The 26,585-nt window shown below is 36.1% G+C and overlaps 2 protein-coding genes across 2 annotated transcripts in view; one reads left to right on the plus strand and one right to left on the minus strand.

Moving 5' to 3' along the window:
* LOC140673244 (uncharacterized) overlaps positions 1 to 2,250 on the minus strand; it is a 50,441-nt gene extending 48,191 nt beyond the window's left edge. The window contains exon 1 of the mRNA XM_072906058.1: positions 1,539 to 2,250. Coding sequence (XP_072762159.1) covers positions 1,539 to 1,685 — 147 coding nt within the window. The 5' untranslated portion in view covers positions 1,686 to 2,250. The remainder of the gene's footprint in view (positions 1 to 1,538) is intronic.
* A 446-nt stretch (positions 2,251 to 2,696) lies between these two features.
* On the plus strand, positions 2,697 to 24,945 carry Col4a1 (Collagen type IV alpha 1). The gene is made up of 27 exons (XM_072906056.1): positions 2,697 to 3,129; positions 3,952 to 3,994; positions 11,326 to 11,467; positions 12,036 to 12,293; positions 12,634 to 12,968; positions 13,306 to 13,440; positions 13,512 to 13,619; positions 13,874 to 14,095; positions 14,200 to 14,391; positions 14,455 to 14,571; positions 14,728 to 14,892; positions 15,215 to 15,517; positions 15,609 to 15,992; positions 16,283 to 16,489; positions 16,580 to 16,748; positions 16,995 to 17,122; positions 17,443 to 17,881; positions 18,134 to 18,483; positions 18,648 to 18,914; positions 19,010 to 19,181; positions 19,384 to 19,629; positions 19,983 to 20,348; positions 20,680 to 20,895; positions 21,169 to 21,540; positions 22,123 to 22,294; positions 22,736 to 22,850; positions 23,780 to 24,945. Exons 1-27 carry the CDS (start codon positions 3,110 to 3,112, stop codon positions 24,035 to 24,037), a joined length of 5,901 nt encoding a protein of 1,966 aa, XP_072762157.1. The 5' UTR covers positions 2,697 to 3,109; the 3' UTR covers positions 24,038 to 24,945.
* The last annotated feature ends 1,640 nt before the right edge of the window (positions 24,946 to 26,585 follow it).

Consider the following 26,585-nt stretch of genomic DNA (forward strand, 5'->3'; position numbering starts at 1 on the left):
AGTTAATGAAAAATTTCATCCTGAAAATCAAAGAAAATTTGATGACGCGTAATGTGAAAATATAAACAAAGATTTTATAATGAATTTTGTAATTACTTTTTCAATAATTAAATTATTTTACATTTATATATATATAAAACAAAGATTTAGAAAATTAATATATGATGGATACAAAGATATATTTAATATTTTAATAGAAAGCGCAAAAGTGTTCAAATCTGTATTAATATTTTTCATACATTACGATAAAAACACAGAAAATACAAATATGATTTTAATGTATATATATATTTTAAAAATGTAATTTTTTTAATATTGTAAAAAACGAAGAATTCGAGTGTTTAGGTAAATATTTTTTTTTTTTTTTTTTTTTAATGAGAGGAAAAGTGAAGATTTAATCGTTTTAATGTTAAATCATATAGTCGTCTATCCACTGAAGAAGGAAAAAGAGAATCAATCTTGTAAGTTGAGAAAGCGATTGTGGTTTTGGTGTATTATATGTTACCATAAATAGACAATGATAAATATATTGATAAAATAAATATTTGTTTCAATATAAAAATTATTTCTACAAAGATTTGTCGTATTCTCGTGTATAATAGTGACAACTGAGTTTTGCGTTTATGAATCATTTTACGATACAATAAAAAAGGAAAATGATGAAATAAAAATGAGTAAAAGCTTATGTTAATGATTACTAAATAATCTAATTTATCTAAAGAATTAAACAAGACAGATATATCTCTCTTAAGAAAAGTAATAAGAAACTAAATTAGAAATATGTAATTTTCATTAATAAAATTTTTATCAAACATGTTTAAGAGGATTTTAAGTTGATGACTTTGATATCAAAATCCTGGAATCTAAAATGGCGATTCCAATATGGCCGAATAAAATATAGAAAATAGTCAGAATCGCGCGACAACTATTTTCCAGAGATTTATGCCTGATATTGAAAAAAATAATTGTTTTTCAAAAGAAAAAATTCAAAATGGTGAAACATTATATCGTTTCTACAAAGAAATTTTAAAAAAATCTTAGATTTTTGCATTAAATGTACGTTAAAAAATGATTATGCGCGTATCACGATGAGTAGCATAAGATGGCTATTTTAAATTGATTACATAATCACAACCCACGATTCTCAAATTAATACTGGCTATAACGTGCGCAATATTGACGACTCCGAAAACAACGATGTAATCCGATCAACAGGTAAGAATTCGCCGCGTAAAGATACAATGTAACGATTTTATAGGTGGGCACTTCATTTCCGGTTCTCCGATTCGTGCAAATTTTGAACTGACATTTCTATCGTTCCCCACCATCATATCGAGCCCATCGTACGGAGTCCACCTGACTGACTCGATCGACCTTTGATCTATATCTTTTTTCAACATTCGCGGAACACCATTAGCATCCCTTATTAGCGCCAGATCATCGTTGATCATTCGTTGATCGATTCGCGAAAGCGAAAAAATTCCGCACCATGAATATAATCCGGCACGCGATACATCTCCAGAATATTTCGCACTCACCACAGCCTCGGCGACCGGTATCCATGGGACGGTGTGCACCAGTAGGGCAAGGACGCAGATGATTCGCAGGACAAGCGACGAGAGTAGCCGCGAGATGCCGCGGTCCTCGTCGCCGGTGGTTGTTGACGTCGCGGCCCTGGGCCGCATCGTGTCGGCCTAGGGTCCTCCTCTTCCACCTCCTCCTCCCTGACTATGTCTTTCGTGTCAACCTTGAGGTCCTGCGGACGATCCCCGAGGACGAGGTATTTCTCACCTAATAAATCCGCGGTCTTTCCTGTGCTCGTTTGTCTGTCGTGATCCTCGAGAGAGAGGCAACGTGTGCGGCTCGGCACACGACAGTCTCGCGCGCCGAGAAGCTCGTCGTCGTCGTTGGCGTCGGCCGGCTTGTCGACGCACCGCGTGTCGAAGGGCCAGACAGACGGCCCCGGTTGGCCCGTCCTCCTGATCGCTCGGCGTTACACACAGACGGGCGGACACGAGGCAGGCCTGAAAGCGGTGGAGGAGGCGCGCGCTCGGTCTCTCTTTTTCTCCTCTTCCTCTCCGTTCCTCTTTCCTTTACGCTCGCCTTCTTTCCCTCTCTCTCTTTCTCTCTCTCTTTCTCTCTCTCTCTCTCTCTCTCTCTCGAACAGCGTTTGTATCCTTGCGCGCTCGTCGGATACTCGGCAGTGGCGCGGCCTCCCTGGGATAAGCGGGCCCCGCTCTGCCCCGCGGCACAATCAAGTTCCGTAAAGCTCGGGCTGGCTCGGCTTGGCTTGGCGGCTCGAAACCGGCGCGACCGACACCGGTAGGGTCCCTCGCAGCCGCGCAACAGTCCTCGTGCGACGCGCGACCGCGCGAGCAAGCGAGCGAGCGAGCGAGCGGAGCGCTCGGCTCAGAGGCGGCCAGCGGCGCTTTACCACCTCCTTTTCTCTTCCTTCTCCTGTTTCTCTTCTTTCTTCGGTCGTTTCTTCGTTCCCCTACCAACCCCAGGGCGACGGCACTACGTTGATTCGGTTGTTCGTTCCTTCCTCCCCTTCCTCTTGCGTACTCTTCACCTTTTGCTTCCTCTTCCTCTTCTTCTTCTTCTTCTTCTTCTTCTTCTTCTTCTTCTTCTTCTTCTTCTTCTTCCCGTTTCGCGGACCGGGAGTTTAGCTGGAGGCAGGCAAGCAGGAGACTCCGATCGTACTCTCTTCTCGCAGGAACAAGAGGAGACCAGAGAGATTTAAGAGAGAAAGAGGGGGCGATCCCCCGACGACGTCGGGGAAAACGAGCGGACGAAACGAGTGAGCGCGCGACGTCGCCCGTCGCGGAAGGCCCGAGAGAAGGCTCTCTCCTCTTCTCGCCCGGTCCTTTCGGCGGAGGAATTCTAGCGCTGGCGTGGCTCGGCGCGACGGCCGCCTCCACCTTCCTTCCTTCCCTCCACCCGGAGTCCATTCAGAGCCCTCCCTGGATGGGACGGTCTGCACACACCATCGGTCCGCTCGGTGCCCGGTTCCGCGCGATATTTTGTGACTGGCCTGTCTGTGCGGTGCTCGTGCTTTAAGTCTGTGCTACTCGGCTCCCTAGACCCGTCGAGGAATAGGGAGGTCGACATGACCCGGTTGGGATTGCGGTGAGTTTCATTTCATTTACCGATCTTATTTTCTTCTTTTTCTCCTTCTGAGATTCCGTCGCGCCGGTGTCTTCGTCTTCTCCTTATCTCTTCTTCTTCCGCTTCTGGGTCTTTCTCCTTTTGTCGCTCGTTTTTCTTCTTGGCTCGTCGCCCGACGCGCCGATCGCGCTGTTCCGGTACGGAGGGGATAGTTTCACCCCCGTTGCGCGCAAGCTTCCGCGTTAAGACGAGAGGACTTCAAGGACGACCGCGAGCGAAGCGAAACGAACCGAACTCGCGTGCGCGCAGGAGATTGTCCTGCTGGCGTTGAGCTTCGACGCAGCCGCAAATCGCGCCACCCGCCGATTCCTCACTTTGTCCGCACGCGCATTTTTTTCTTCCATGTGTACGCGCGCGTATATGCGTGTTTGTTATGTGCACCGAGTACATTTTTTTTCTTTTTTGCTTTAATAACGATATTTACTCCCCGTTTCTAGTCTCGATGACAACGTCGGACCTCAAGTGAGGTAGAGCAGTTCTTTGCGAAATCGTTTACTCCGCACTTTGAACACTTAACATTGACTCGCGCGAATTTAACATCGGTTTTATTACAGTGATGAGCAGAATGATTTTTTTTTTCAAGTGATATACTGTAATGTTTAAAATTTGACTTTTAACCACGAAACAACAATACTCTGTCGCGAAATATATATATATATATATTTTTTTTAGGAAAAATATCCATTTTCATTTTTTTCACTCTTCGTTTTCAATCCGCTTTTCTCTTCTCCATTTAATCCTTGCAATTTTTCAAAATGACATGTTGCGTATTTCTGCTTTCAGATTCATCGCATCCGTAGTTTGCCTGGCCGGGATAGTTAGTGGGGTATGTATAAACTTGTGATGCACATTTTCATTTTTCACGAGTGATTATGGAATTATTAAATATCATAACGACGAGTTTTTCGTTGTTTACAACATTAACCTACATTATAAAATATATTTATATATTTAAACCATGACATCGTATAAAATCGTGTCTCCAAAGTCGAATATTTTTTTTTTTTTTGCAAAATTCAAACTGTCAAAAATTAAGACTATTTGACTATTTGCGTTTTCGAAATGTGTACATTACGCGATTTTAATTACTTCAAGATATTTTTAGTTTGAGACGCATTAACTCGTATTCGATTATTATTTTGACGGATCGCGAAAAGTGGCGAACATGACAGGAGTTGAATCGCGGATATAATTTGAAAAGCGGATTTTCACATCGATTCGTGTGTACTCGCGATTTTCACGGTACATAGCGCTAGCACGACCAGCTCGCGGTTTGTTTCGTCAATCCATCGTGATACTGCACACGTGTGTACATACCTTCGCACCCGTTTGATGCACACGCATTTGTGTAGCAAACACCCACGTTGCGTCGCGCCGCTCTACGGCACTTTCGCTATAAATGAAAAAAGCCAGCTCCGAATTAAACAAGATATCATGTTTCAATTGTAGTTTTGCTGCAGTCGTGTGTGATATGGGCGTCACTTTTAAAAAGAGATTTATTATGTGCATAATTGCCGCACATAATTTCTCCTTTTCTCTCTTTTTCTCCATCTCTTTCAAGGATTTTAATTCTCCTGTCCCCCGAAGAAATCATTATTACGCGTTTCGTGAAATTGTTCAATCTCGCGGAAATTTCGGAACGGCTGTCAGGAATGAAAATGAAATGTTACGCATTACGTTTTGTTCGTACGCGAAATGTCATAAAGGGGAAAAGTGACGTGGAGAGAGGGAAGGGGGCAAGGGTTTCATATAAGTGGCGGAGATTTTATTTTAAGCATATTACACTATTGCTCGGCGATAAGAGAGTCGTTTTATGGAAAATTACCAGGCATGTGACAAATATAGCGGTGATCGCGGAGGATGTAATGAAACAGTGATCAGGATTTCGCTAACTCGGACTGCATTCGTTCGTTCGTTCGTTGCATCGTGTTTATATACGGAGGATAATAAAATACGAAAGACAAAATAACCGATATTGACTGGACGTATTATATTTATCTGCTATTTGATTACGCAACCTGATATTAAATTTTTTTATCGTCCTACAATTATAATACACGTTATTAAATTTTTTCAAATAAACGTAGACTCGAATCGAAAATCTTTGATTTTTCTCAGATTAAAGACGAATTATTTCAAGTTATTTCAATAACTGTGATTTTTACCCATTTTATTAAGTTTCACGTACAAGATTTAGTATCATCTTTCAGTAATGCCGTTACAGTGACAGCACCCAGGTGCTCCTTCTGTCAATTCGCGCCGCCCTTCCGCAGCCTTTCTTCGCCCTAATTCCTTGAAATGCTCGACCGCAGTCAAATAGCACAGTAGGAAGCACCCGAGATTTTGCTTGTAAAGTAACTGCATGCAATCTGACGTTTATTGTAGTAGACTACAGCAGACTAATAGACAGACTTTCAATATACATACACACACACATAGACAATTAAATTATCCTTAAATTATGCCGCAAGTAAACAAAGTGTTGTTTATTTCAACGACTTCCCGTGTGTAAATGCATGAGAAACTATTTAAGCAGATTTGTAGAATAAGAAATTCGACATTCTAATCTTTCGAGCGTCTTTTAAAAATTTTTAGACATTTTATGCAGATATTTTGCAAGATTAGATAATTCATATATAGTTATATTCATTCTGCATACAATTTACTATTGCATTCTGGACCAGCCCCTCTCCATCAACAGTTCCTCCCCTGTTTTCTTCGATAAGAAATTGCATAGATGACGGGAATGAGAAAGGTGTTAGATCTGAAATAGGGCAGTCGTCTCTTACGGTCCAGTCCGCCTACGGCGTCGTAACTGCGTTCGCCGTAATTTTATGACCACACACGCGCCTCCCCCCCTCCCTCTTTTGTACACACGCGTGCGTGAGCGTGTACATGTATGCACGCGGCTAGCTTAGTCACTACTGGAAATAGTCGGCAATTGAGTTTAAGAGCTTGAAACTAGTGATTTTTCCCCGTTTAGTATACTCATCGAAGTCCTTGCGGGGGCGTACCGTGATAAGACATTGTCTCGTCCACCTGTTCTGTCACCCATTCTTTCCTTGCAATTCCTCTTTCACTCGAAAACTTTCTCACATGACAAATATGGGGATTTCTTGAAACTTCGGTGTGTTTGAAATTTACAAAATTCGGATGTGATTTATGTAGTAAGTGATACTAGGGATAAATTAGATTATTATTTGAGATTTAAAATTTGATATATTTTTAATGTAATTTGTATGCAAATCATTTTTTTTTTGTTTTCTTTTTTTATATTACTCATATTATTTTGGTAAATCAAATTGTCAGAAGAAAAACGTAAATTTTTACTATCTACGTGATTTGATTTTAATCGTGTTAAAAGATATTAAATATCAAAAAGTATATTTAATATTTCGTTATTTAATTTTTGTGATTTTTGATGAAGGAAAGATTCATCAAATATCTATGCTGAAAAGTAAATTCTAATTACAAAGACTTTTGATTGTTACATAAGAACCACAGTCAATATCATAAAATTTATAAAATTAACAGAATTCTGTATCGGTGACTTGTTCATTAAATTCATCAATTAATTAAAAATTGCAAATTTCTTACGCGTCCCTTAAAAATTCCCGATCAATTCCCCGTAAAAAATTCGTTCAAGTTAACAGATTAAAATACGCATCGGAACGCATCAAATTTCTCGCCGTCCGATGCTGGGTGCGCATTATATCTATAGATACGCGTGCCGCGAGAACAGAAAAAATCTCGGTTAACGATTAGCGTATACCTCGTCCCACGTATAGTTAACGTCAGCGCCAGCCGCGGTCGTTAAGTACGGGACTCGGATGTGACGGCGAAAGATGAAAAAGAGATGCGGGCGAGTCGAGACGCGGTAGAGAAAAAAAGAAGCTCGAAAGAAACGAGAAGAAGAGATGAAGAAGGTCACCAGTAAAGGGGACGGGATAAAGGAAGGGAGGGGGGAGATGATATACACAGAGTGGGTCCATCGCGCGGTCGGTCACAATATACTCTCGGCGTTACGTAATCACGGATTCACGAAGGCGGCCGAGATAGACGATAAAAGGACAATTCTTGAACCGTCACGAAAAGATATCACGTATCTAAAATAAGAGAACTGGGTTAGAGCGGTTTGGTTAAACGAAATTGCTGGCGAGCATTGTGAATTGCGTGCTCTCGACGCACGAGCGAATTTCAATCGGCCGGTCTCGTATAATCGTTCGCTTCTTCCTTCGCCTGACTGCCTGTCTTCCGTCGTCAACCGTCGATGTAATGGCTGTAAATCGACCGATCAGTATCGGGGAGCCTTGATTTAGCTCGAGGGACGTTAACCCGGCCCGGTCACGGTGCTGTGCTGTATCACGCGTTGCGAGATTAAGGCGCCATGATTTTCGACCTGGCCTGTTTTTTTTTTTCGCGACAAGAGTCGTTCGGTTAACGTAAAAATATGCTACTGCATTTTTCAGATTATCAATACGCATATAGTGGCTCAGAATTTTCTTTGGTATAAAAATATTAATAAGATATTAATGTCCCTTTGATATAAAGTGTCTTTGAATGTCGCAATCTGATAAGTTGAAGCCGACATTTTTCTTTAAAAGAAATCTTATAATTCATTTACTCCACTTTTTCCTACTTCATTGAATATCTTTATAAATTTTATCTTTAGATTAGATTTTAGATAGAAATTCATCAATTCTTATAATATATTATATAATATATGTTCCAATAATTATTACCATTTTCAGAACAACGCGGGATAATCCTTCTGTAATTTCTTTATGATCTACATAATTTGCAACATATACATATATATACATATATAGTTTTTTTTTAATAAACTGTAAAATGAATCTCTATATATATAATCATATAAAAAATATTAATTATCATACAGAATTCATACGTAAAATTGTGTACCATATGAAAATAATCACACACTCGGTCATGCCGTACATAATTTCTTACAGACACCTGGCAATTATAAAACGCATCAGCCTTTCTGGTATTTTTTATACGAACACACCCGTATAAAGAAAACACAAGAGAAGCAGCTTGTCATGCGTAATTTACATCTGAAACTTTTAATCCTTTTATTTCTCGCATCATCCGCAGCATCAACTCATGTTGTTATCATCTGCATAAATCGCATCTCATGAATCGCGGCGGGAAGGATAATTTCACGGTTTATAGATTCGCACAGCATAGCTCTATCTCCATAGAGCAACCCATCTATTGTCGTATTGGGTTTATCATTGAGACAAAACCTCTATGCATCGCTTTCCATCGGTTTGGGGTTTACCGGCCAACACGAACAACTTCCGTGCATGGCTTTGATTTCTGTTCTCCCCTTTCGCACGATCTGCGCGAATATGACGACGTATGAGCATGCAATAAGCCGAAATTGAATATATTAATGGAGAGAAAGAGAGAGAGAGAGAGAGAGAGAGAGAAGGCATCGATAATTTCATACCGTTTTGACACAAACTATCGTAGCGATTTACATGGTATACATCTGTATCATTGGATTTCGTGATGAATCAAATTGAGAGAGGGGGAATTGGATGCGAAATTAATTGTTCGATGTAGAAATAAATCTATATAATATGAAGTAATTTGTGTGAGAAAATAATTTCAATTTGCATGAAATTTGCAGTAATTTAGAGAATTTTGAATAAACTTTCTTTTGCAAAAAAAAAAAAAAAAAAAAAAAAAATAGAATGGATTTATCCATTATTAATCTTCACATATTACTTAAATCATAATCTTTCTTTTCTCCAAAGTATTCAAATTAACTTTGAATTCTTCTCAAACATGAAAATTGAAGATAATAATTAGCTATTATTTTGAAGAGAAAAATTAATATTTAAAAAGTCGTTAAAATATTTCTTTAGATTTGTTGTAGCTGTCACATCCGTCATCTGTATGTATCCAGAATAAATTCAAAGGAATTAATAAACTTAACAATCATACACAAAAGATACAATTACAATCCGTTATCTGTTTAATGTAATATTATACAAGATACTTGGCTACTCCGATGTAATTAAAAATTTCGTACTCGCAATCTACGATTCGAATTGCCAGCGTCTTTTTGTATCTACGAGGTTGCAATTTTTCGAATCGCGCGTCAATGAATGAAGTTTTAAAAAGACACTATGCTTCTAGCATAATGCAGTGATGCACTATGTATATATGCATGCGACGCAGACGCGCAGCCACACTTTGAGGGCGGTACGTCATCTCCGAACGATAACTGGCTATCTCCCCGCGCGCTTCCTGTCAGCGCGTGCCATCTTCGAGAATACAAAAAAGAAAAAGACAAAAACATGAAAACGGGGACAATGACTTTCTAGGAAAATAATGACGCGATCGTCGCAAATCTCTGTACACATTCGTCGTATTGCGTCTTCTGAGAAGATGCATTCCACCACTTGACCTTATTGTTTTGATCTTGTCTTTGCGTCAAATGCAAATAATATAAATCTAGACGCGTAATATGCAACCGTCAAAATTTTTAGCGAAATGAATATAATTTCGTCACGCAAACTACCTCGCTTTAATTGTTTGTTTTATATAATATTTAAATACTGCGTGAGTTATCAAAAAAAAGAAGACGCAGACAATTATTACAAATTAATAAATAAATATCCTTCTTATTAATAGATCATTTCATTATTTCAGCGTATCGTATAGCCTTCAAACTTTTCCAAATATATTGATTAAATTAATGGAGTAGTAATATACATAATTACAAATAATGTTATATTGTTTGCCTGCTTTTTTAAATAATTTGGTGCAATCGTGATGTTTGAAATTGAATCATAATTTGTGAAAATTCAGTTAATTGTTCAGTTAATTGAAGTTTTGATATGGATTAATTTTATTATTCGTTTCCGTAACGTAAAATCGTTGAAATTACATGTTAATCTCACATTTTCGACTGTAAAACGAGATTCTGTTAGGAACGATCTGATAACATAATTAATCTCGGTAAAAACGGCCGCTAGTGCAAGAAACTAAGGGAAGAAAGAGACACGATGAAGACATTAGAAGTGACCACTAACGCCGAGCTGGTTTTATCTTCTCTTCTCGTAACCGTACAATCGGTCGGTAAAACGGCTCTTTTTGCGACATCGCATCGTACCGTTTGCTACGAGACCGTAAGAACGATGCTCTCAGTGGATAAAGCGTAAATCTTGGCCGCACGAAATGCGAGTTCGTTAAATTTACAGCCACACCGCTTGTGTCATGGATACGCATACCTATAAATCTCATAAGAATACCATTTAATGGGCGCACCACGCGGGGACTGTGGGGGTCAATTTAATATTATACGAGTAAACCGTCAGTAGCACGCTCTCGCGGGAACAATCTTGCTGTTAGATCTTCTGCAAATCAAGAAGATATATCCTACCGTTATTAATTTCATAATCTCTATGTAAATGCAATTACGTTAAATTTAAATAAATTTGTTATATATTATATAGTGAAGAAAAATATATCTTTGAATTGTTTAGATTTAATATACAATAAATAAAAATTCATGTTGCTTATGTTTCGCGATGAGATTCTTTGACCAGCTTGGAACGCAATTTAGACAAAGATAAAGATATTTTATATTGTAATATACTGAATAATACATGGACATAGTTTTTTTTCAATAACTTTCTGTAATGTAAAAATACTTTTTCTCATTTCTTTTATATGTAATACACACATATTATGAAACAGATTTATTAAAATTCATATCTTTTCTTCCGAGGATATAAATTCTTCGATTCAATTTTTTGATATTGGTATATTTTACATTATTGCTCCAAAAATATCTTAAACGAGAATTGCTGGTTGTAATTAACCATGGCTAGCTGTCATCGTATGTCTTATATAGCACAATACGTTTTAAATGATCTACTTTTCAAATTCGCAAACACGTGGCTCTTTATCACACATCATTAATTGTAGTATTATTATCTAAACATATTTTGCACAGTGAGATATTCGCAAACGACGATATGCAGCTTTTTTTTTGTCATACACATCTGTGTACTCTAAATCTGCCGCTGATATCGCGTTTTATTGATCGCAACTGCCACTACGTGTACTTTCCTGATTCTATTTACAGAGCTTTTCATCTACGAATATTTGTTTTAGCAATATAATCACACATCAAGGCCACTACCGGTGGTGCCGTTGGAACGAGGTGATATCGAAGGGCCTGCAAACAGTAACGATGATGAGTACGACGGTTCGGTGGGATGGAAAGATTTAAACAGATTTATTGCGGACAACGAAGGTACTTGGACAACATGCCGCCTCATTTTCGCTGCTATGATTTATGTGAGAAATAGAAGGATGTATAATACATAATTATATACATCTAGTCCTTCTTTCCTTGATCTGTTTGGCATTGCAATATCACTGAACAATAAAGAAACTGAAAGAAAATTTTCGATTTTATATTAAGGATAATAGTATAAATAGTAGTTGTTATATATAATAATTTTATGATAAAATTAATATTAATTTTTTGCAATTAAATTAAATAATTAAGGAAAGAGAGAAAAAGAGAAAAGAGTGAGAACTTGTATAAAAAGTATTCACATTAAAATATGTTTTTTTTTAAATAGTTACATTTTTGCATAACAATTTATATTTATATTGCAAAAAGAAATCAATATGTACTCTTTTTAAAATTAGTATATTTTGTCCATGCCCAGAATTCGTCTTCGACCTGAATATCAATTCTCGCGTGCAACAAATCATGGTTTCATTCTCCAAAATTTGGCAATATAATAAGCGATAAAAATATCAGAAGCTATCATTAGAATTTCGGCATTACATCTGTTCACTGGGATGTTTAGGATACGAAGAAAAGCGGAACGGCAGTTTCACGGCTGGTCAATATAGTCCCGATGAAAGGACTCGACAATGGAATTATTACAGAAATAGGAGCTATCCTTACGGTCAAAGTTATCCGAGCCGGTATCCTTACGATCGAACATCGCAGGGCGGTTACGATAGATATCCTGACAATGGAGGCGCGTCAGGATCAGGAACTGACGAAAATCGATCAAGCGGTTATCCTGGTCACGGTGAAGGATATTACGATACATACAGCGGTAATTAATTTCAATTTGACAGATTATGTAAGAGACGAATTGTATTGTATTCTGCTTCAAATTTCGAGACTGATATAAAAATGTTTTTTAAAATATCATTAAATATAGGAAAGGTTTATGCAAAAGAAAAATTTATAATTTAGATTTTAGAATATTATAGCTGACAATGAGTGAAATCAGGTTTTTTTTAGAAAAATCCTTTAATCGTAAATGTTTTCTCTTCCGTATTTTTTCACATTCAAAAATTGGTATTTTTTAAGATGTATTCTCAAAGATATATATTTTTACTTAGCTCATTTTTATTCTAAATTAATTGTAATTATTCGTAATTTTCGTTTAGGTGCCGGTGAAAGTGAACGAGGAGGAGCAGGAGCAGGAGGAGGAAGAGGAAATTCTTACAATTATGGCCAAGGAAATCCCGGTGATCCTTATAGTGACAGTTATGGCGGGAATTATGATGCGAGAGGTGCGGATTCTTATGGTCGTGGAAGTAGCGGTCGTGGAGGCGCAAATACTTATAGTGACGATCAAAGAGGTGGTTATGGTGGTTACGATGCCAGAGACAACGAAAATTATCCGAGCAATTACCAGGTGGTACCGATGCCTGGAGCATCTAGTAATTGTACCGGATCAGGATGCTGCGTGCCCAAATGTTTCGCCGAAAAAGGCTCACGGGTTAGTTTCAAGAATTAACAATAAAATCTTAAAAATGTTGGAACGATAGTTAAAGTATTCAAATGTGTTTTTTTTACAAAGATTAATAGATATAGTTATATTTTTTCTATAATAAAAACATATATATATATATATATATTTATTTATTTCATAATTATTTATTATATTCTCCTTCTTCTTATAAAACTTTTTATAAACAATAGAAAATTTAAAGAAAAAAATAGACATTTTAAAATCGTTTTATCTTCTGCTAATCACGTATTCATAGCATTTTGAAATCTTTTATGTAATTTTTGGAATTCTTATTAATTCTATTAATCATGATATTTTTAATCAGGGGCCTCCTGGATTAATTGGACCGCAAGGACCAAAGGGACAACGAGGATTTCCAGGAGCGGAGGGCCTTCTAGGTCCTAAAGGTGAAAAAGGAGATCCCGGTCCGCAAGGTCCGCATGGTGTGAAAGGTGACAGAGTACGTGTTTCTCATATGATGATGATATTAAACTTAAACTTTCTCCAAGGAATAATTTTATGTTATTAAAGGGAAAAATGGGTATGCCTGGTTTCCCCGGTATAAATGGCGTGCCTGGAGTACAAGGACCATCGGGATCACCTGGTTTGCCCGGTCGTGATGGTTGTAACGGAACGGATGTAAGTATTATACAGTAATGAAAAAAAATCTTAAAATAAGTACATTCTTTAATTAGTTTAATTTATATTTAATATCTCTTATTAAATATCTAGTTTTTAAATTTAAAAATATATAAATTGTAATGATTAAAGAACGTTATTAACAATTTATACATGATATTCATCTAATAATAATCTTCTATTAAAAGCTTATATTGTTAATAATATTTATGTTAATATGAGAAAATATTTCAAGTTTATAACATATGTTTTAGGGTGCTCCCGGTCGTGACGGTGTTCCCGGAGAACCAGGACCTCGTGGTTTTCGAGGAACACCTGGTCCTAAGGGAGAAAAGGGTCAGCCAGCGTATGCTGGTTCTTTTCCCGTGGGACAAAAAGGTGAACCTGGTATGGACGGTGTAAGAGGACCTCCTGGTCCACCTGGTTTGCAGGGAGAGCGAGGCTCGTCTGGCCCGAAGGGTGAACGAGGCCCTTACGTGAGTATTGCTTAAATTTGTCGATTAAAGCTTTCTTAAAAATATTTCTGCTATATATATATATATTTTTAATACAATTATATATATTATATGTATAAATTCAGGGTGCTCCTGGCATACCGGGACAAAAAGGAGTGAAAGGTAACATGGGTCTCGGATTCGAAGGATTGAAGGGAGATAAAGGTCAAAAAGGAGACCCGGGTCCTCCTGGAACGACTGCGCCTATTATGCCATTCGAAGGAGTAACCTCAGAAGTAACTGGTCCGCCCGGAGAACAAGGACAAAAAGGAGATAAAGTACATGAAGGAATATTATCAGTTTTACGTAATAATATATTCTAATTTGATTCTAACATTTAGGGTGAACTGGGACCGGAAGGACAAAAAGGAGAACCAGGATTGATGGGTGATCACGGTATACCCGGAGGATCAGGTCACAAAGGAGAAAAGGGTCTTCCAGGAGCTCCAGGTATTCGTGTAAGTATATTAAAATTTTTTATGATTTAAACAAAAAATTTTAAAAAAATTATATATATATATATATATATATATATATATATATATATATATAAATATAATAAATATTTTTAATTTATTATATTATATAAAATAAGATTTTTTCTTCAATGTCAGGGTAGAGATGGTTTCTCTGGACCTCCTGGACCTCCTGGACGAAAAGGTGATCGAGGTATTGATGGATTAGAAGGACTTTCTGGACGCCCTGGTAAAAAAGGAGAATCTGGTCGAGATGGACCGATGGGTGTCCCAGGATTACGAGGACCTCCTGGACCACCGGGAGTAAGTCTTATTTTTTTTAATAAATAAATAAATATATATATATTTTTACATATTAATTAAAAAAATAAGAGAGAACTTTATATGTATTATATATATTAATATATATTACATTAACATACACACACACATATATATATATAGTAACAAGGAGAGAGAGAGAGAGAGAGAGTTATTTAATTATTTTTATTATTATTATTATATTAAGTATTTATATTAAGTATTATTATATTAAATATTATATTACAAAGTTAATAAATATTCCTGTTTTTCTGGCAAAAGTTTTTTTTTATTCAATATGATTTTATTAAATATTATGTGGTAGGGTGGTAAAGGAAGACCAGGACCACCAGGACCAAAAGGCCCACGTGGTTTCCCAGGACCTACCGGACCGCGAGGAACAGATGGTTTCCCTGGAGATCCAGGACCAAGAGGTCCTCTAGGTTTACAAGGAGGCCCCGGTTTACCTGGTATTCCAGGTCCAGAAGGTTTACCAGGGGATAAAGGTGCAAAGGGTGAGCCTGGTTTGACCGGATTTCCCGGAGGTCCAGGACCACGTGGATTTGACGGACCACCGGGGCCAACAGGACCGCGAGGACTGCCAGGAGAAAAAGGATTATCGATAATGGTAAATATTATATACTTCGGCATTATGATTATTTTATCGATTACTATGTTATTTTAAAAAATAATTAAAAATCGTTACATATCTGAAATAGGGTCCAAAAGGAATGGATGGAACGCATGGTTTTGATGGAGAGAAGGGTCAGAAGGGAGAACGAGGTTACGCGGGTGTCCGAGGCCGACCAGGAGACTCTTTGGATGGTATTCCAGGAGCTCCTGGTGCGCCGGGTGAGGCTGGAGAACCAGGAGCACCAGGAAGAGATGGAATACCGGGTCTTCCTGGACAGTTAGGAGAAAAAGGAGATATTGGCGGCCGTTGCATAGATTGTTTACCAGGATTGCGAGGTATTAAAGGAGATCGCGGTCTAGATGGTATTCCGGGTCTTACCGGACCTCGAGGACCTCCTGGAGAACGCGGTTTCCCTGGAGAACCTGGATTGGATGGATTACCAGGCACAATCGGACCTCCGGGACCACCAGTATGTTTATAATTCTAATTTAATTGATACATTTTTTTATTATTCTGTGCTAAATATTTTAGATATATGTAAAAAGTTTCAGTTCTTTATCTTTATAGTGACGTATGTACATATGATAAATCCGGCGTAAATTTTATTTTGCGTAGAGTAATACGTTAATATAACAACAATTACAATATATACATCTTAATTTCACGTCACTTTTTTATTTGTAAATATACTTGTTATATGCATTATTAATTAATTAATTATAAATTTGTAAATAAAAAATGTATCAATTTTTCAATAAGGGAAAAGATGGTATACCCGGTGCTCCAGGACCTCAAGGAGAGTCTGGAACTCCAGCGACGGTGACATGGAATATGCTTAAGTTAGAAAAAGGTGACAAAGGAGCGCGCGGCGAGTCTGGTCGACAGGGCCCGCCAGGACCGGAAGGACCTCAAGGAGAGAAAGGCAGACCCGGATTTGAAGGATTTCCAGGACTTAAAGGCACTCCAGTAAGACTTCTTAATCATTAATTTAAAAAATTATTAACATTTTTTTGGCAAAATTTCTATATACTGAGTTAAAAAATCATTATTTTTTAGGGAGATCGTGGATTCCCTGGACAGGATGGCGTGCCAGGAAGACCAGGTACGCCTGGACGTAAAGGAGAAAAAGGATTAAGCATAAAAGGTGAACCAGGAGAATCAGGTAGATCAGGAGTTGCAGGACAAAAAGGAGAACCTGGCTTATATGGTTTGAAGGGTGAACCTGGTAAGATTTCAATCTTTTTTCTAATTTTTATGTATTTTTACAGAATTCTTTACATATTTTTAAAAATATTTAATACTTTTAGGATATATATATATATATATATATATATATATATATATATATATATATATATAACTAGATATTCGGTTATTTAATTAAAATAAAACACTCTGTATATATATAAAATATAAGTTGCTATTGTATTGTATAAGTATGAAAAACATTTACGAATTTTCCTGCAACTAGGTCAATGTCCGCCACTTCGCTTTACGAAAGGTTTCAAAGGTGATCGAGGTTTAACTGGAGATAAAGGAGAACCTGGACCGCCTGGCGTAGATGGATTGCCTGGTGATAAAGGCTTGCAAGGTTTCTCGGTACGTATACTAATTAAGAAAATGTATGAAAAGATATTTTATTTTTTCAAGTTATAAGTATGTTAATAGATTTTACATATATAATATATATATATATATATATATATATATATATATATATATATATAAAATCTTAAATATTTTTAATAATACACATATGTGATTGCTTTTTTAATGAGTGCATTTCAATAAGTTAGTTAATAAATAATTTAAACTTTCAATGTTGAAGAAATAATAAATCGTTGAAATAATTCACAAATAATATTACTTATCTATAAAGAAATATAATTTCATAAATAATGTTATTATTTAAAAATTAGGGTCCACCTGGTGTACCCGGTCAAATCGGTGCCCCTGGACCTGTAGGTCCGAGAGGTTTACCTGGCCCACGTGGTGATAAAGGCAACATGGGACCTATGGGTTTCCCAGGAGAACCTGGTCGAGAAGGACCTAGAGGTTTTCCGGGTGCTCCGGCTCCGAAAGGTGAAAAAGGAGAGCCCGGAATATCTGTCAAAGGCAGTCCTGGTTTAACAGGTCCTCAGGGTGAAAAAGGAGAAAAGGGTCTTCCAGGACCACACGGAAAAGAAGGTCCAGTAGGTTATCCTGGATTACCAGGCTTTGTCGGCGAGAAAGGAGACATAGGTGCACCAGGAATAAATGGTTTACCAGGAGCACCCGGTGCAAAAGGAGATACTGGGCCAGTTGGTCCACCTGGTCCACCAGGTGTTGCTGGTCTTCCAGGAACTGACGGAAACAAAGGTATAACATAATAAAAAAATTTTAACAAATTAAATTATGACTTATTAAGTAAAAATATTCTTATTTACTACAATGCGATTAAAAACATTTTAAATAGTCATTATTACCCTTTTAAATGTTTACTCTCAAGTAATACATAAAAATATTTTTACTAATAATAGTCGTGGAATATCAATTTAATTTGTTAAATGTTAATTATAATAAATAATAATTAAATTAACAATAATTAATTATAATTAAATTATTTTATAGGCGAGCCAGGATTACCCGGAGAGCCTGGTAGAGCAGGTCTCCCAGGATTCCCAGGCGCGAAAGGTGATCGCGGCGAACCAGGTATTGATGGACCAAAAGGATATCCAGGCAGACGAGGCGCGCCTGGAGCTATAGGTAGACCTGGTGTGGATGGTGAACCTGGTATGAAGGGAGAACACGGTGATAAAGGTTCACCAGGATTCCCTGGATTACCGGGTATGGAAGGAAAGCCTGGTCGTCCTGGTATATCCGGTCCGAAAGGAGATCAAGGATTACCCGGTACACCTGGTTTACCCGGTCTTATTGGTTATGAAGGACTTAAGGGCGACACTGGATTACCAGGACCAACGGTACGTCTTTCATCTATTTCATAATTATACACAGACATTATAATATATAATATATTAAAATAATAATAATATATAATAATATATATTAAAATAATAATAATAAATATATTATTATTATATATATATTATTATTGTGTATATCTGACATTAAATTGTGTAATCAGGGAAGGAAAGGAGAACCAGGACAAGTTTCAGAAAAAGGACAGAAAGGTGAGCCAGGAATGCCTGGGATACGAGGTCCTCAAGGTCCTCCAGGGCGAGATGGTATCGACGGAGCAAAGGGAGAACCTGGTAGACCAGGTATTGGTCGTGATGGATTGTCTGGATTGAAAGGCGAGCCAGGCGTACCTGGTCGGGATGGATTACCAGGATTTCAAGGTCAAAAGGGTGACACTGGTGTACGAGGATTCGCGGGACTTAAAGGCGAATTAGTAAGTTTAAATAATGTGAAACAAAATATTAAAATAATAGTTATAATAATTAAAAATTAAATAAATGTTATTTAACTTCTTTTCGTTATTATTAGGGTCCACCGGGTATACCCGGAGAACCAGGACCGCCCGGAATAGATGGACTTCCTGGAGAAGTTGGCGACATCGGACCACAGGGAGCACCCGGTTTCCCTGGACTTGATGGTGAGATAGGTTCTCCCGGTCGACCTGGACTTGATGGCGTTAAAGGAGATCGCGGTTTATCAGGTAAGAAATAAATACTAAGTTTGTATAAATGTCATTTAAGTATGAGTATAAGAAAGAAAAAAAAAAAAAATATATATATATATATATATATATATATATATATATATATATATATATAATTTAATTATGTTCTATCAATATATAAGTTAAACATATAAAGAAACTGACAATGAGTTAATAGCCAAATAAAACTAAATTTCAGGACTTGTCGGATTGCCTGGTATTCCTGGATCACCTGGAGAAAAAGGAGACCGTGGTCCTCCGGGACCAACAATTCAAATTAAGGGTGAGAAAGGCGAACCAGGTGTTCCTGGATTTTCTGGACCAAAAGGAGATAGAGGAGATCAAGGACTAGTAGGTATTGCTGGATATGATGGCGAAAAAGGTGACAGAGGTTTAACTGGACTAGAGGGATCTCCTGGACCTCACGGTGCCCCTGGATCTAAGGGTGTGTTTTATACAATATTATATAATATTTATATAATATTATATGAATATGTAATATTTATATATATATAATATTATATGAATATACAATATTATATAAATATTATATATAAATATATAATATTTATATAATATTATATAGTTTACATAATTTATATAAAATTTCTCTAAATATTAATAAAATTTATAAGGCATTAGTGTGTGTATAACGAATTTCTGAGGATAATATTAAGCAAGTTTGTTTATCTATAGTATATATATTACAATATAGTATATATGTTACAATAGTTTTATTAATATTTTTATTAATATTTTGTTCGTATTTCTATATGAAGTATTATATGTCTTATGAAGGTGAACAAGGACCTTCTGGTATTTCTGGAATTCCCGGAGTTACGGTAAAAGGTGAGAAAGGTCTGCCAGGTCTTATGGGTAAGCACGGAAGAGATGGATTGCCAGGACGACCTGGAGAAAAAGGTGAGCCAGGATTGCCTGGTTTGCCTGGACAGAAGGGAGACATTGGTCCTTATGGACCAGTTGGGCCACAAGGCGAAAAAGGTAATCAAGGCCAACCAGGTATATCTGGATCACCTGGACGTGACGGAACGCCAGGTCTTGAAGGTGTACCAGGATTACCTGGTGAAAGAGGTTTAACGGGAGATCAAGGACCGCCTGGATTATTTGGCGTCCCAGGAGAAAAAGGAGAACCTGGTATTCGAGGTATATACTAATATTATTATTATTCAAATTATTAAATATTATTTTTATTTTTAATGAATTCAGTTTAATAATAAAAAAATAAGAAATAATGCATATTATTACATGTATAAATATGTTATTTATATTTCATAAAAATATTTCTGGAGAATTATAAAATTTTATATATATGTATATATATATTCTTATATATAAATAATTTATTTATGTATATATGTAATAATATTAATTATCTCTCCTTTTTATCATTAAATTGAATATATATACTTTAAGCAATTATATCATATAATAAATGTATTAAAAAACGATAATTTATCCATTTATTTATTTTTAGGACCAAGTGGATTAGATGGACCTGTAGGAGAAAAGGGTGACAGAGGTTGGGATGGTGTTAATGGTCTACCTGGGCCGATTGGTGAGAAGGGTGATAGAGGATATCCTGGTGCAATCGGATTGATAGGTGCCGTTGGTTACCTAGGTCAAAAAGGTGAAAAGGGTGATGACTGCATCGAGCCACCGATGGGACCTAAAGGAGATCGCGGATATCCTGGTATACTCTATTATAACTTCTCTAATAAAAAAAATATATTCATGAGTTTATAAAAAAATTTTAATATCTTGATATAAATTATATAATGTTAAAAATATAGTTTAAAATACAAGTGTTTAAATATTTTTAGAAAACTATATAATACAAAGAAAATATTTAAAAAAACTTTCTATGTTATTTTTTGAATTAAAAAAATAGATTTTAAATATAACTGAGACTATATTATTATATTACACAATGCAATTAAAATAATAAGCATAAACATCTTCACAGGACCATCTGGACCGCCTGGTCCCTCGGGAGAGAAAGGACTTCCGGGTCCGCCCGGTTTCCCCGGCTTGGACGGTATCAAGGGTGAGCAAGGTTTCATCGGTCCGGCAGGACCTCCCGGATTGCCAGGATTACCTGGACCAGTCGGTACGCCCGGTCTACCGGGTCTTCAAGGTCCGGTCGGTCTACCGGGCCTTATTGGAGAGCCTGGTACACCATGCGAAGTGACACCTGACTATCTCACCGGTATTCTTCTGGTCAGGCATAGTCAAAGTCAAAGTGTGCCGGTTTGTGAGCCAGGCCATATCAAACTTTGGGAAGGATACAGTTTACTCTATACCGATGGAGACGAAAGGGCGCATTCTCAAGATTTAGGTAAGTTTTTCGCATTACGTTGTTAATTTTGGTTTAAAATAATATTTTATTTTTTTAAATTTATTAAAATTATGATAATTAATATTTAAACTTGATTTAAAAATGAAAGATTATACATCAAAATCATAAAAAAATATTAAAAAATTTTGTTTCAATTTTTATCATAATATTTCCGGATTTTATTTATAAACGTGTCATAATTTCTGACCCGTATTTTCCATGCAATTTGTCAGAGATTTATTAGATTTGTGCGATTAATTTCAATTATCTGCATTAAATTGTCACTGCTGGTGTTTGAATATTATGCACTTAAATTCATTATTCGGTGTATTTATATGCGCTATATTTTTATGCGATCATAGACTGTTTAACAGCTATTAAGTTAATACATATTTACATTTTGCAAAACAAGTTATGCTGGTTTTTTTTTAAGGCTCTGCATTGAATACTACAACTAGGAGATAATGTGATTTGTTGATTTCAAATTATTGAAGATATTATAATGGTGGCAGATTGACGCTCGATTAAATTGTTTTTTTATGCAAACTAATCCAACTCGTCCTATAAATTATTGCAAAACAGGTTACGCCGGCTCGTGTGTCAGAAAATTCTCGACGATGCCCTTCCTGTTCTGCGACGTCAACAACGTCTGTCATTATGCTAGTCGCAATGATCGTTCTTACTGGCTATCGACCAATAGTCCAATTCCGATGATGCCCGTTGAAGAAACGGCGATAAGAGATTATATTTCTAGGTACGTTCAATATACATGTATCCCGTTGAGATTTTTGTTTCTGAATGTACACAAAATTATGTGCATTTCTTTAGAATGTTTATTTATAGAAGCTACAGAAAATAAATCCGGATATTTTTTAGCCGCACATTTCAATTGAAAGAATCGAATTTTTTATAACAAAAAGCTTAAAAAAATTTATTTTTTCAATATTTTGTTCATATTTTCAATTTTTATATTAATAATTATATTTCTCAGTGTTTCTGTCAAATTAAAGTATCATTTTCTGATTAAATATTTGATTACATTTTTTATTAAAATAAAATCTAATTTTTTTATATAAGTTAAAAAATTTTGATTAATATTCAATTGTATAAACATCATGTGAGCTTGCTAATATTTACATGTAACTGTTCACACAAGTTTACTTATTGCATTTAATCTTTGGATCGATTTCCGCAGATGCGTGGTGTGCGAAGTTCCGGCTAATGTGATAGCGGTACACAGTCAATCGATAAGCATTCCAGAATGTCCGGCTGGATGGACTACTCTTTGGATCGGTTATAGTTTTGTAATGGTAAGTAACTTTTTTTTTTTTTTTAGTTCGATTTGTAACGCCCAAGGTAATTTCATGTCTTTTGCATTTTATATTGACTTTTAATGAAAATAATTTTTAACTGTATATGATATAAAAAGTTATTATCTGGATATTCTAAATTATACTAAACATTTAATTAATTTGAAACTATAAAATTGTATAGAAGATATAAAACATTGAAAATTAAATCACATATACAAGAGGGATTAATGAAAAATATCAATTAAATTTATTACAATGCTATAAAAATAAAGAAACGGGATTATAATTAAAATTTATTTATTATTCATCATGTGCAAAATTTCTAACATGCGTGTTAACTTTATTTTTAATATAAAAATTAACGAAAATTACTAAAGTAATTAAATCAAATAGATTTAATATATATATATATATATATATATATATATATATATATATATATAGAAAGAGAGAGAGAGAGAATGTTTAAAATATTAATATTGATAAACATTGTTTGTATTTTTTAAACACACAAGTCATGTGTGTGTTTAACCGCATCGTTTTATATTTATACGATTGTTTTTCTACTATTACCTATATTATTTAAATTCGAAATTCTTTTTGCTATTCAATTCACTACGCAGAGAGATCAATCATGCCCGAAATAAGGCAAACTTTCATCATTCAGGAGACAAAAATTGTCTCTGCTGAAAGAGATCCATTTTATCCATGACATTCTTTCTATATCAAAATTTCTCAACACTTCAATAACGATATTCAAATAAGTTAATAAGACGCACACGGTTGTCTGATTCTATTTCGATTAAGCACTGGAGTGTTTTTGAATTTACACTTATGACTTTGAGCCACTCAAATATTAAAATACGCCTCGTAAGCTTACTCCAGAAAGTTTATTTATCGAGCAAATTTCTTCGCGATCGTTTCAGCACACCGGCGCCGGTTCCCAGGGCGGCGGCCAGTCCCTGTCGAGTCCTGGTTCCTGTCTGGAGGACTTCCGTGCCACACCGTTCATCGAGTGTAACGGCGCTAAAGGACACTGCCATTACTATTCTAATCAGTACAGCTTCTGGATGGTTACTATAGAGGACGGTCAGCAATTTAGGAGCCCTGAGAAGCAGACTCTAAAAGCGGGCAATCTTAGGTCCCGAATAAGTCGCTGCCAAGTTTGTATAAAGAACACGTAAAACACACGTGCGCCACCGTTTACACGCAAAAGAAACACATATACACACTCACTCACACACACACGCACACGTATACACACACATATTCTCTCCTCTGTCCCTTTTTTTTTTTTTACACGAGAATAGAATCGAAAATATCACTATGATTATAAACAGACGGCGATTGAGACCGAACGTAATTTCGTCAAAAGTTTAGACCTCGATATTAGAGATTCGGCATACGAAAACGATCTCTATGTTTATTCGAAGCAATAAAAATGCGTTGGCAATGCGGAAAATTAAACTCGTCGGAATTACGCCGGTTTCGATTCCCGATAACAAGAAAGAAAAGAGCGGTAACGTCACGCGATGGAACAACGGAATGGAAGTTCAGAGGACTCGCTTGATCCGCGTCGGGAAATAAAGAGAACGACGCATCCTTCCTCTTTTTCTTTCTCGTGATTCCCTCTGCCGGATGTGTTCCGCAACCATGTCTTGTCTTCATTATTTCCTATCCCTTTGTCCCTCACCGTGTCTACACTCTACGTCCCGGATAACTTTTTTTTCCCCTCGAGAGCCATCCTCCCTCTCGCTCGTTACCCGCTCTTTTATCTTTTCCCACGAGCGCTTCCTCTTTTTCGCCATATGTGTTTTTTCTCTTTTTTTTTTTACATGTATAACTTTACAAGCAAGTGGCTCTAGCGTACTACTTTAGCATGTAAAATAATATATATTTATATCTCGTATGAATCTCGTATTTTTTTTGAAGTCTAAGTTTATCGTAACGACACTGCCCATATCCAATATGGCACATTTTACATATTGTATATTAATATAAACGATCTTAGCCTGGTAATCGTGTGACGCCAAATATTTAAATAAATAGGTATTTTGCTACGTAGCTAATAAAATTCTATTTTCAAACTTGACTGACTCATTTGTGCTTGTTTGTATATCCGACCTTAAATAGTATGTAAGTAAAATTTTTGCATATATTTGAAACAATAAATAATTGTTATAAGCTCCAAGAAAATGTAATAAAAAAAGTGAACAAAAAATTCGATGCATATAGATCCATTAATTTCACGCACGAGTACTTTGAACATGGCATAAATGGCGACTGATATCCATATCGATTACTGTTATATATGTTCTTTACACAATTTAATTAAAAAATGCAGAGAAAAGTGTACTTTAATAATTCTGCTCGTAGGAAATATTTTCTCGAGTTCCTTTTTGCGCAGCGCATAATTACTTCAAGATTTTAATTGAATTTAAGAGACGTAGAGCGCCCATTTTATCGTGAGAATAAGAGAGAAATTTATTCCCGCTAATCACTACTGTTAGCGTAGTTTATTTTATCTGCAGATACCACTGTATCTTTTAATTATATGTATAGATAATCAGATAAAAACTTGTTAGCACGAATGTGTAAAGTACTCGTTAACAAATATGTATGTACATATATAAATGTATTATACATCCACGAAGAATGTTTAAGATTTGTTAGAGAGTAAAATTTTTATTAATTTTAAAAGTTTCATAAATTTCACATCCATATAATTTTGATTTATAATTGATTTTCGAAAAAGTGCACTTAAATATAATAAAAATTTTAATTTCAAAGTTCCATTCTATACAAATGATGAATAAGTGAATGAGGAATGGCTTGAGATTAAATGTTCGATAAAATTTACTCAACATTTATTAAAGACTCTATAAAGTTATTAATCTTTCTTTTTCTCTCTTTTGCTTTTTTAGTCAAGTTAAATTTTGAATCGTTGTATTGTACGTAATTCATTTTCTCGTGTCACACGCGAGTAAATTGTCATTGGTGACAATTTTATGTGTATGTTCAAACATCATTTTGTTATGGTAATCTCTTTTTTAAGGAAAAAATCGCTAGTGTACTAACACCAAGGCACTTTAAAGTAACGAAGGGCTATCTTCATGTCAAGAAAGTTAACACGTTCACGGAATTCTGTAAGAGACTGATCAAGATCAATGTCAGTCAAAAGCCGTTTAACTGGTCTGTTGAAAAAGATTTTAGATCTTTCATGAGTTTGGATTTACGTGCGAAAAGTAATAGTAAAAGAATAGTACCTCTAACTCATATATATATATATATATATTTCTTTTAAATATATATTTTCAATCTTTCGATTCCAATTATTAAACGAAAATGAAACCAATTTTACATCCCGATAAAAGAGTTAATTTATCCGAAGCCTGTTGATAATGTTAGAATTTCTTGAATTTCGATCAAAGTGCGAACGAGAATGCAACACGATTTATTTGCATATTTCCTTCGCAGTAGTTGAGATTGATTTTCATTAGCATATGTTTTCGTTTTCGATACGTGCAAACAGCACCGCCTCTCAATGTTTGTAACGTCACATTCGATCAGGCATGAACGGATGTCTCGTTGAATAGCACGAGGACTGAATCGGAACGGTATACAATGCCGCGCCCGCGTAATGCACACGAAGCTTGCACTCTTCCGCGAGTTTCGAGAAATACTGCGACATTTCCTCGTGCATACGTCAAGTCGACTCCCAGGCGGTATTTC

The sequence above is a fragment of the Anoplolepis gracilipes genome, chromosome 14 (genome assembly GCF_047496725.1).
Source record: "Anoplolepis gracilipes chromosome 14, ASM4749672v1, whole genome shotgun sequence".
Taxonomy (NCBI): domain Eukaryota; kingdom Metazoa; phylum Arthropoda; class Insecta; order Hymenoptera; family Formicidae; genus Anoplolepis; species Anoplolepis gracilipes.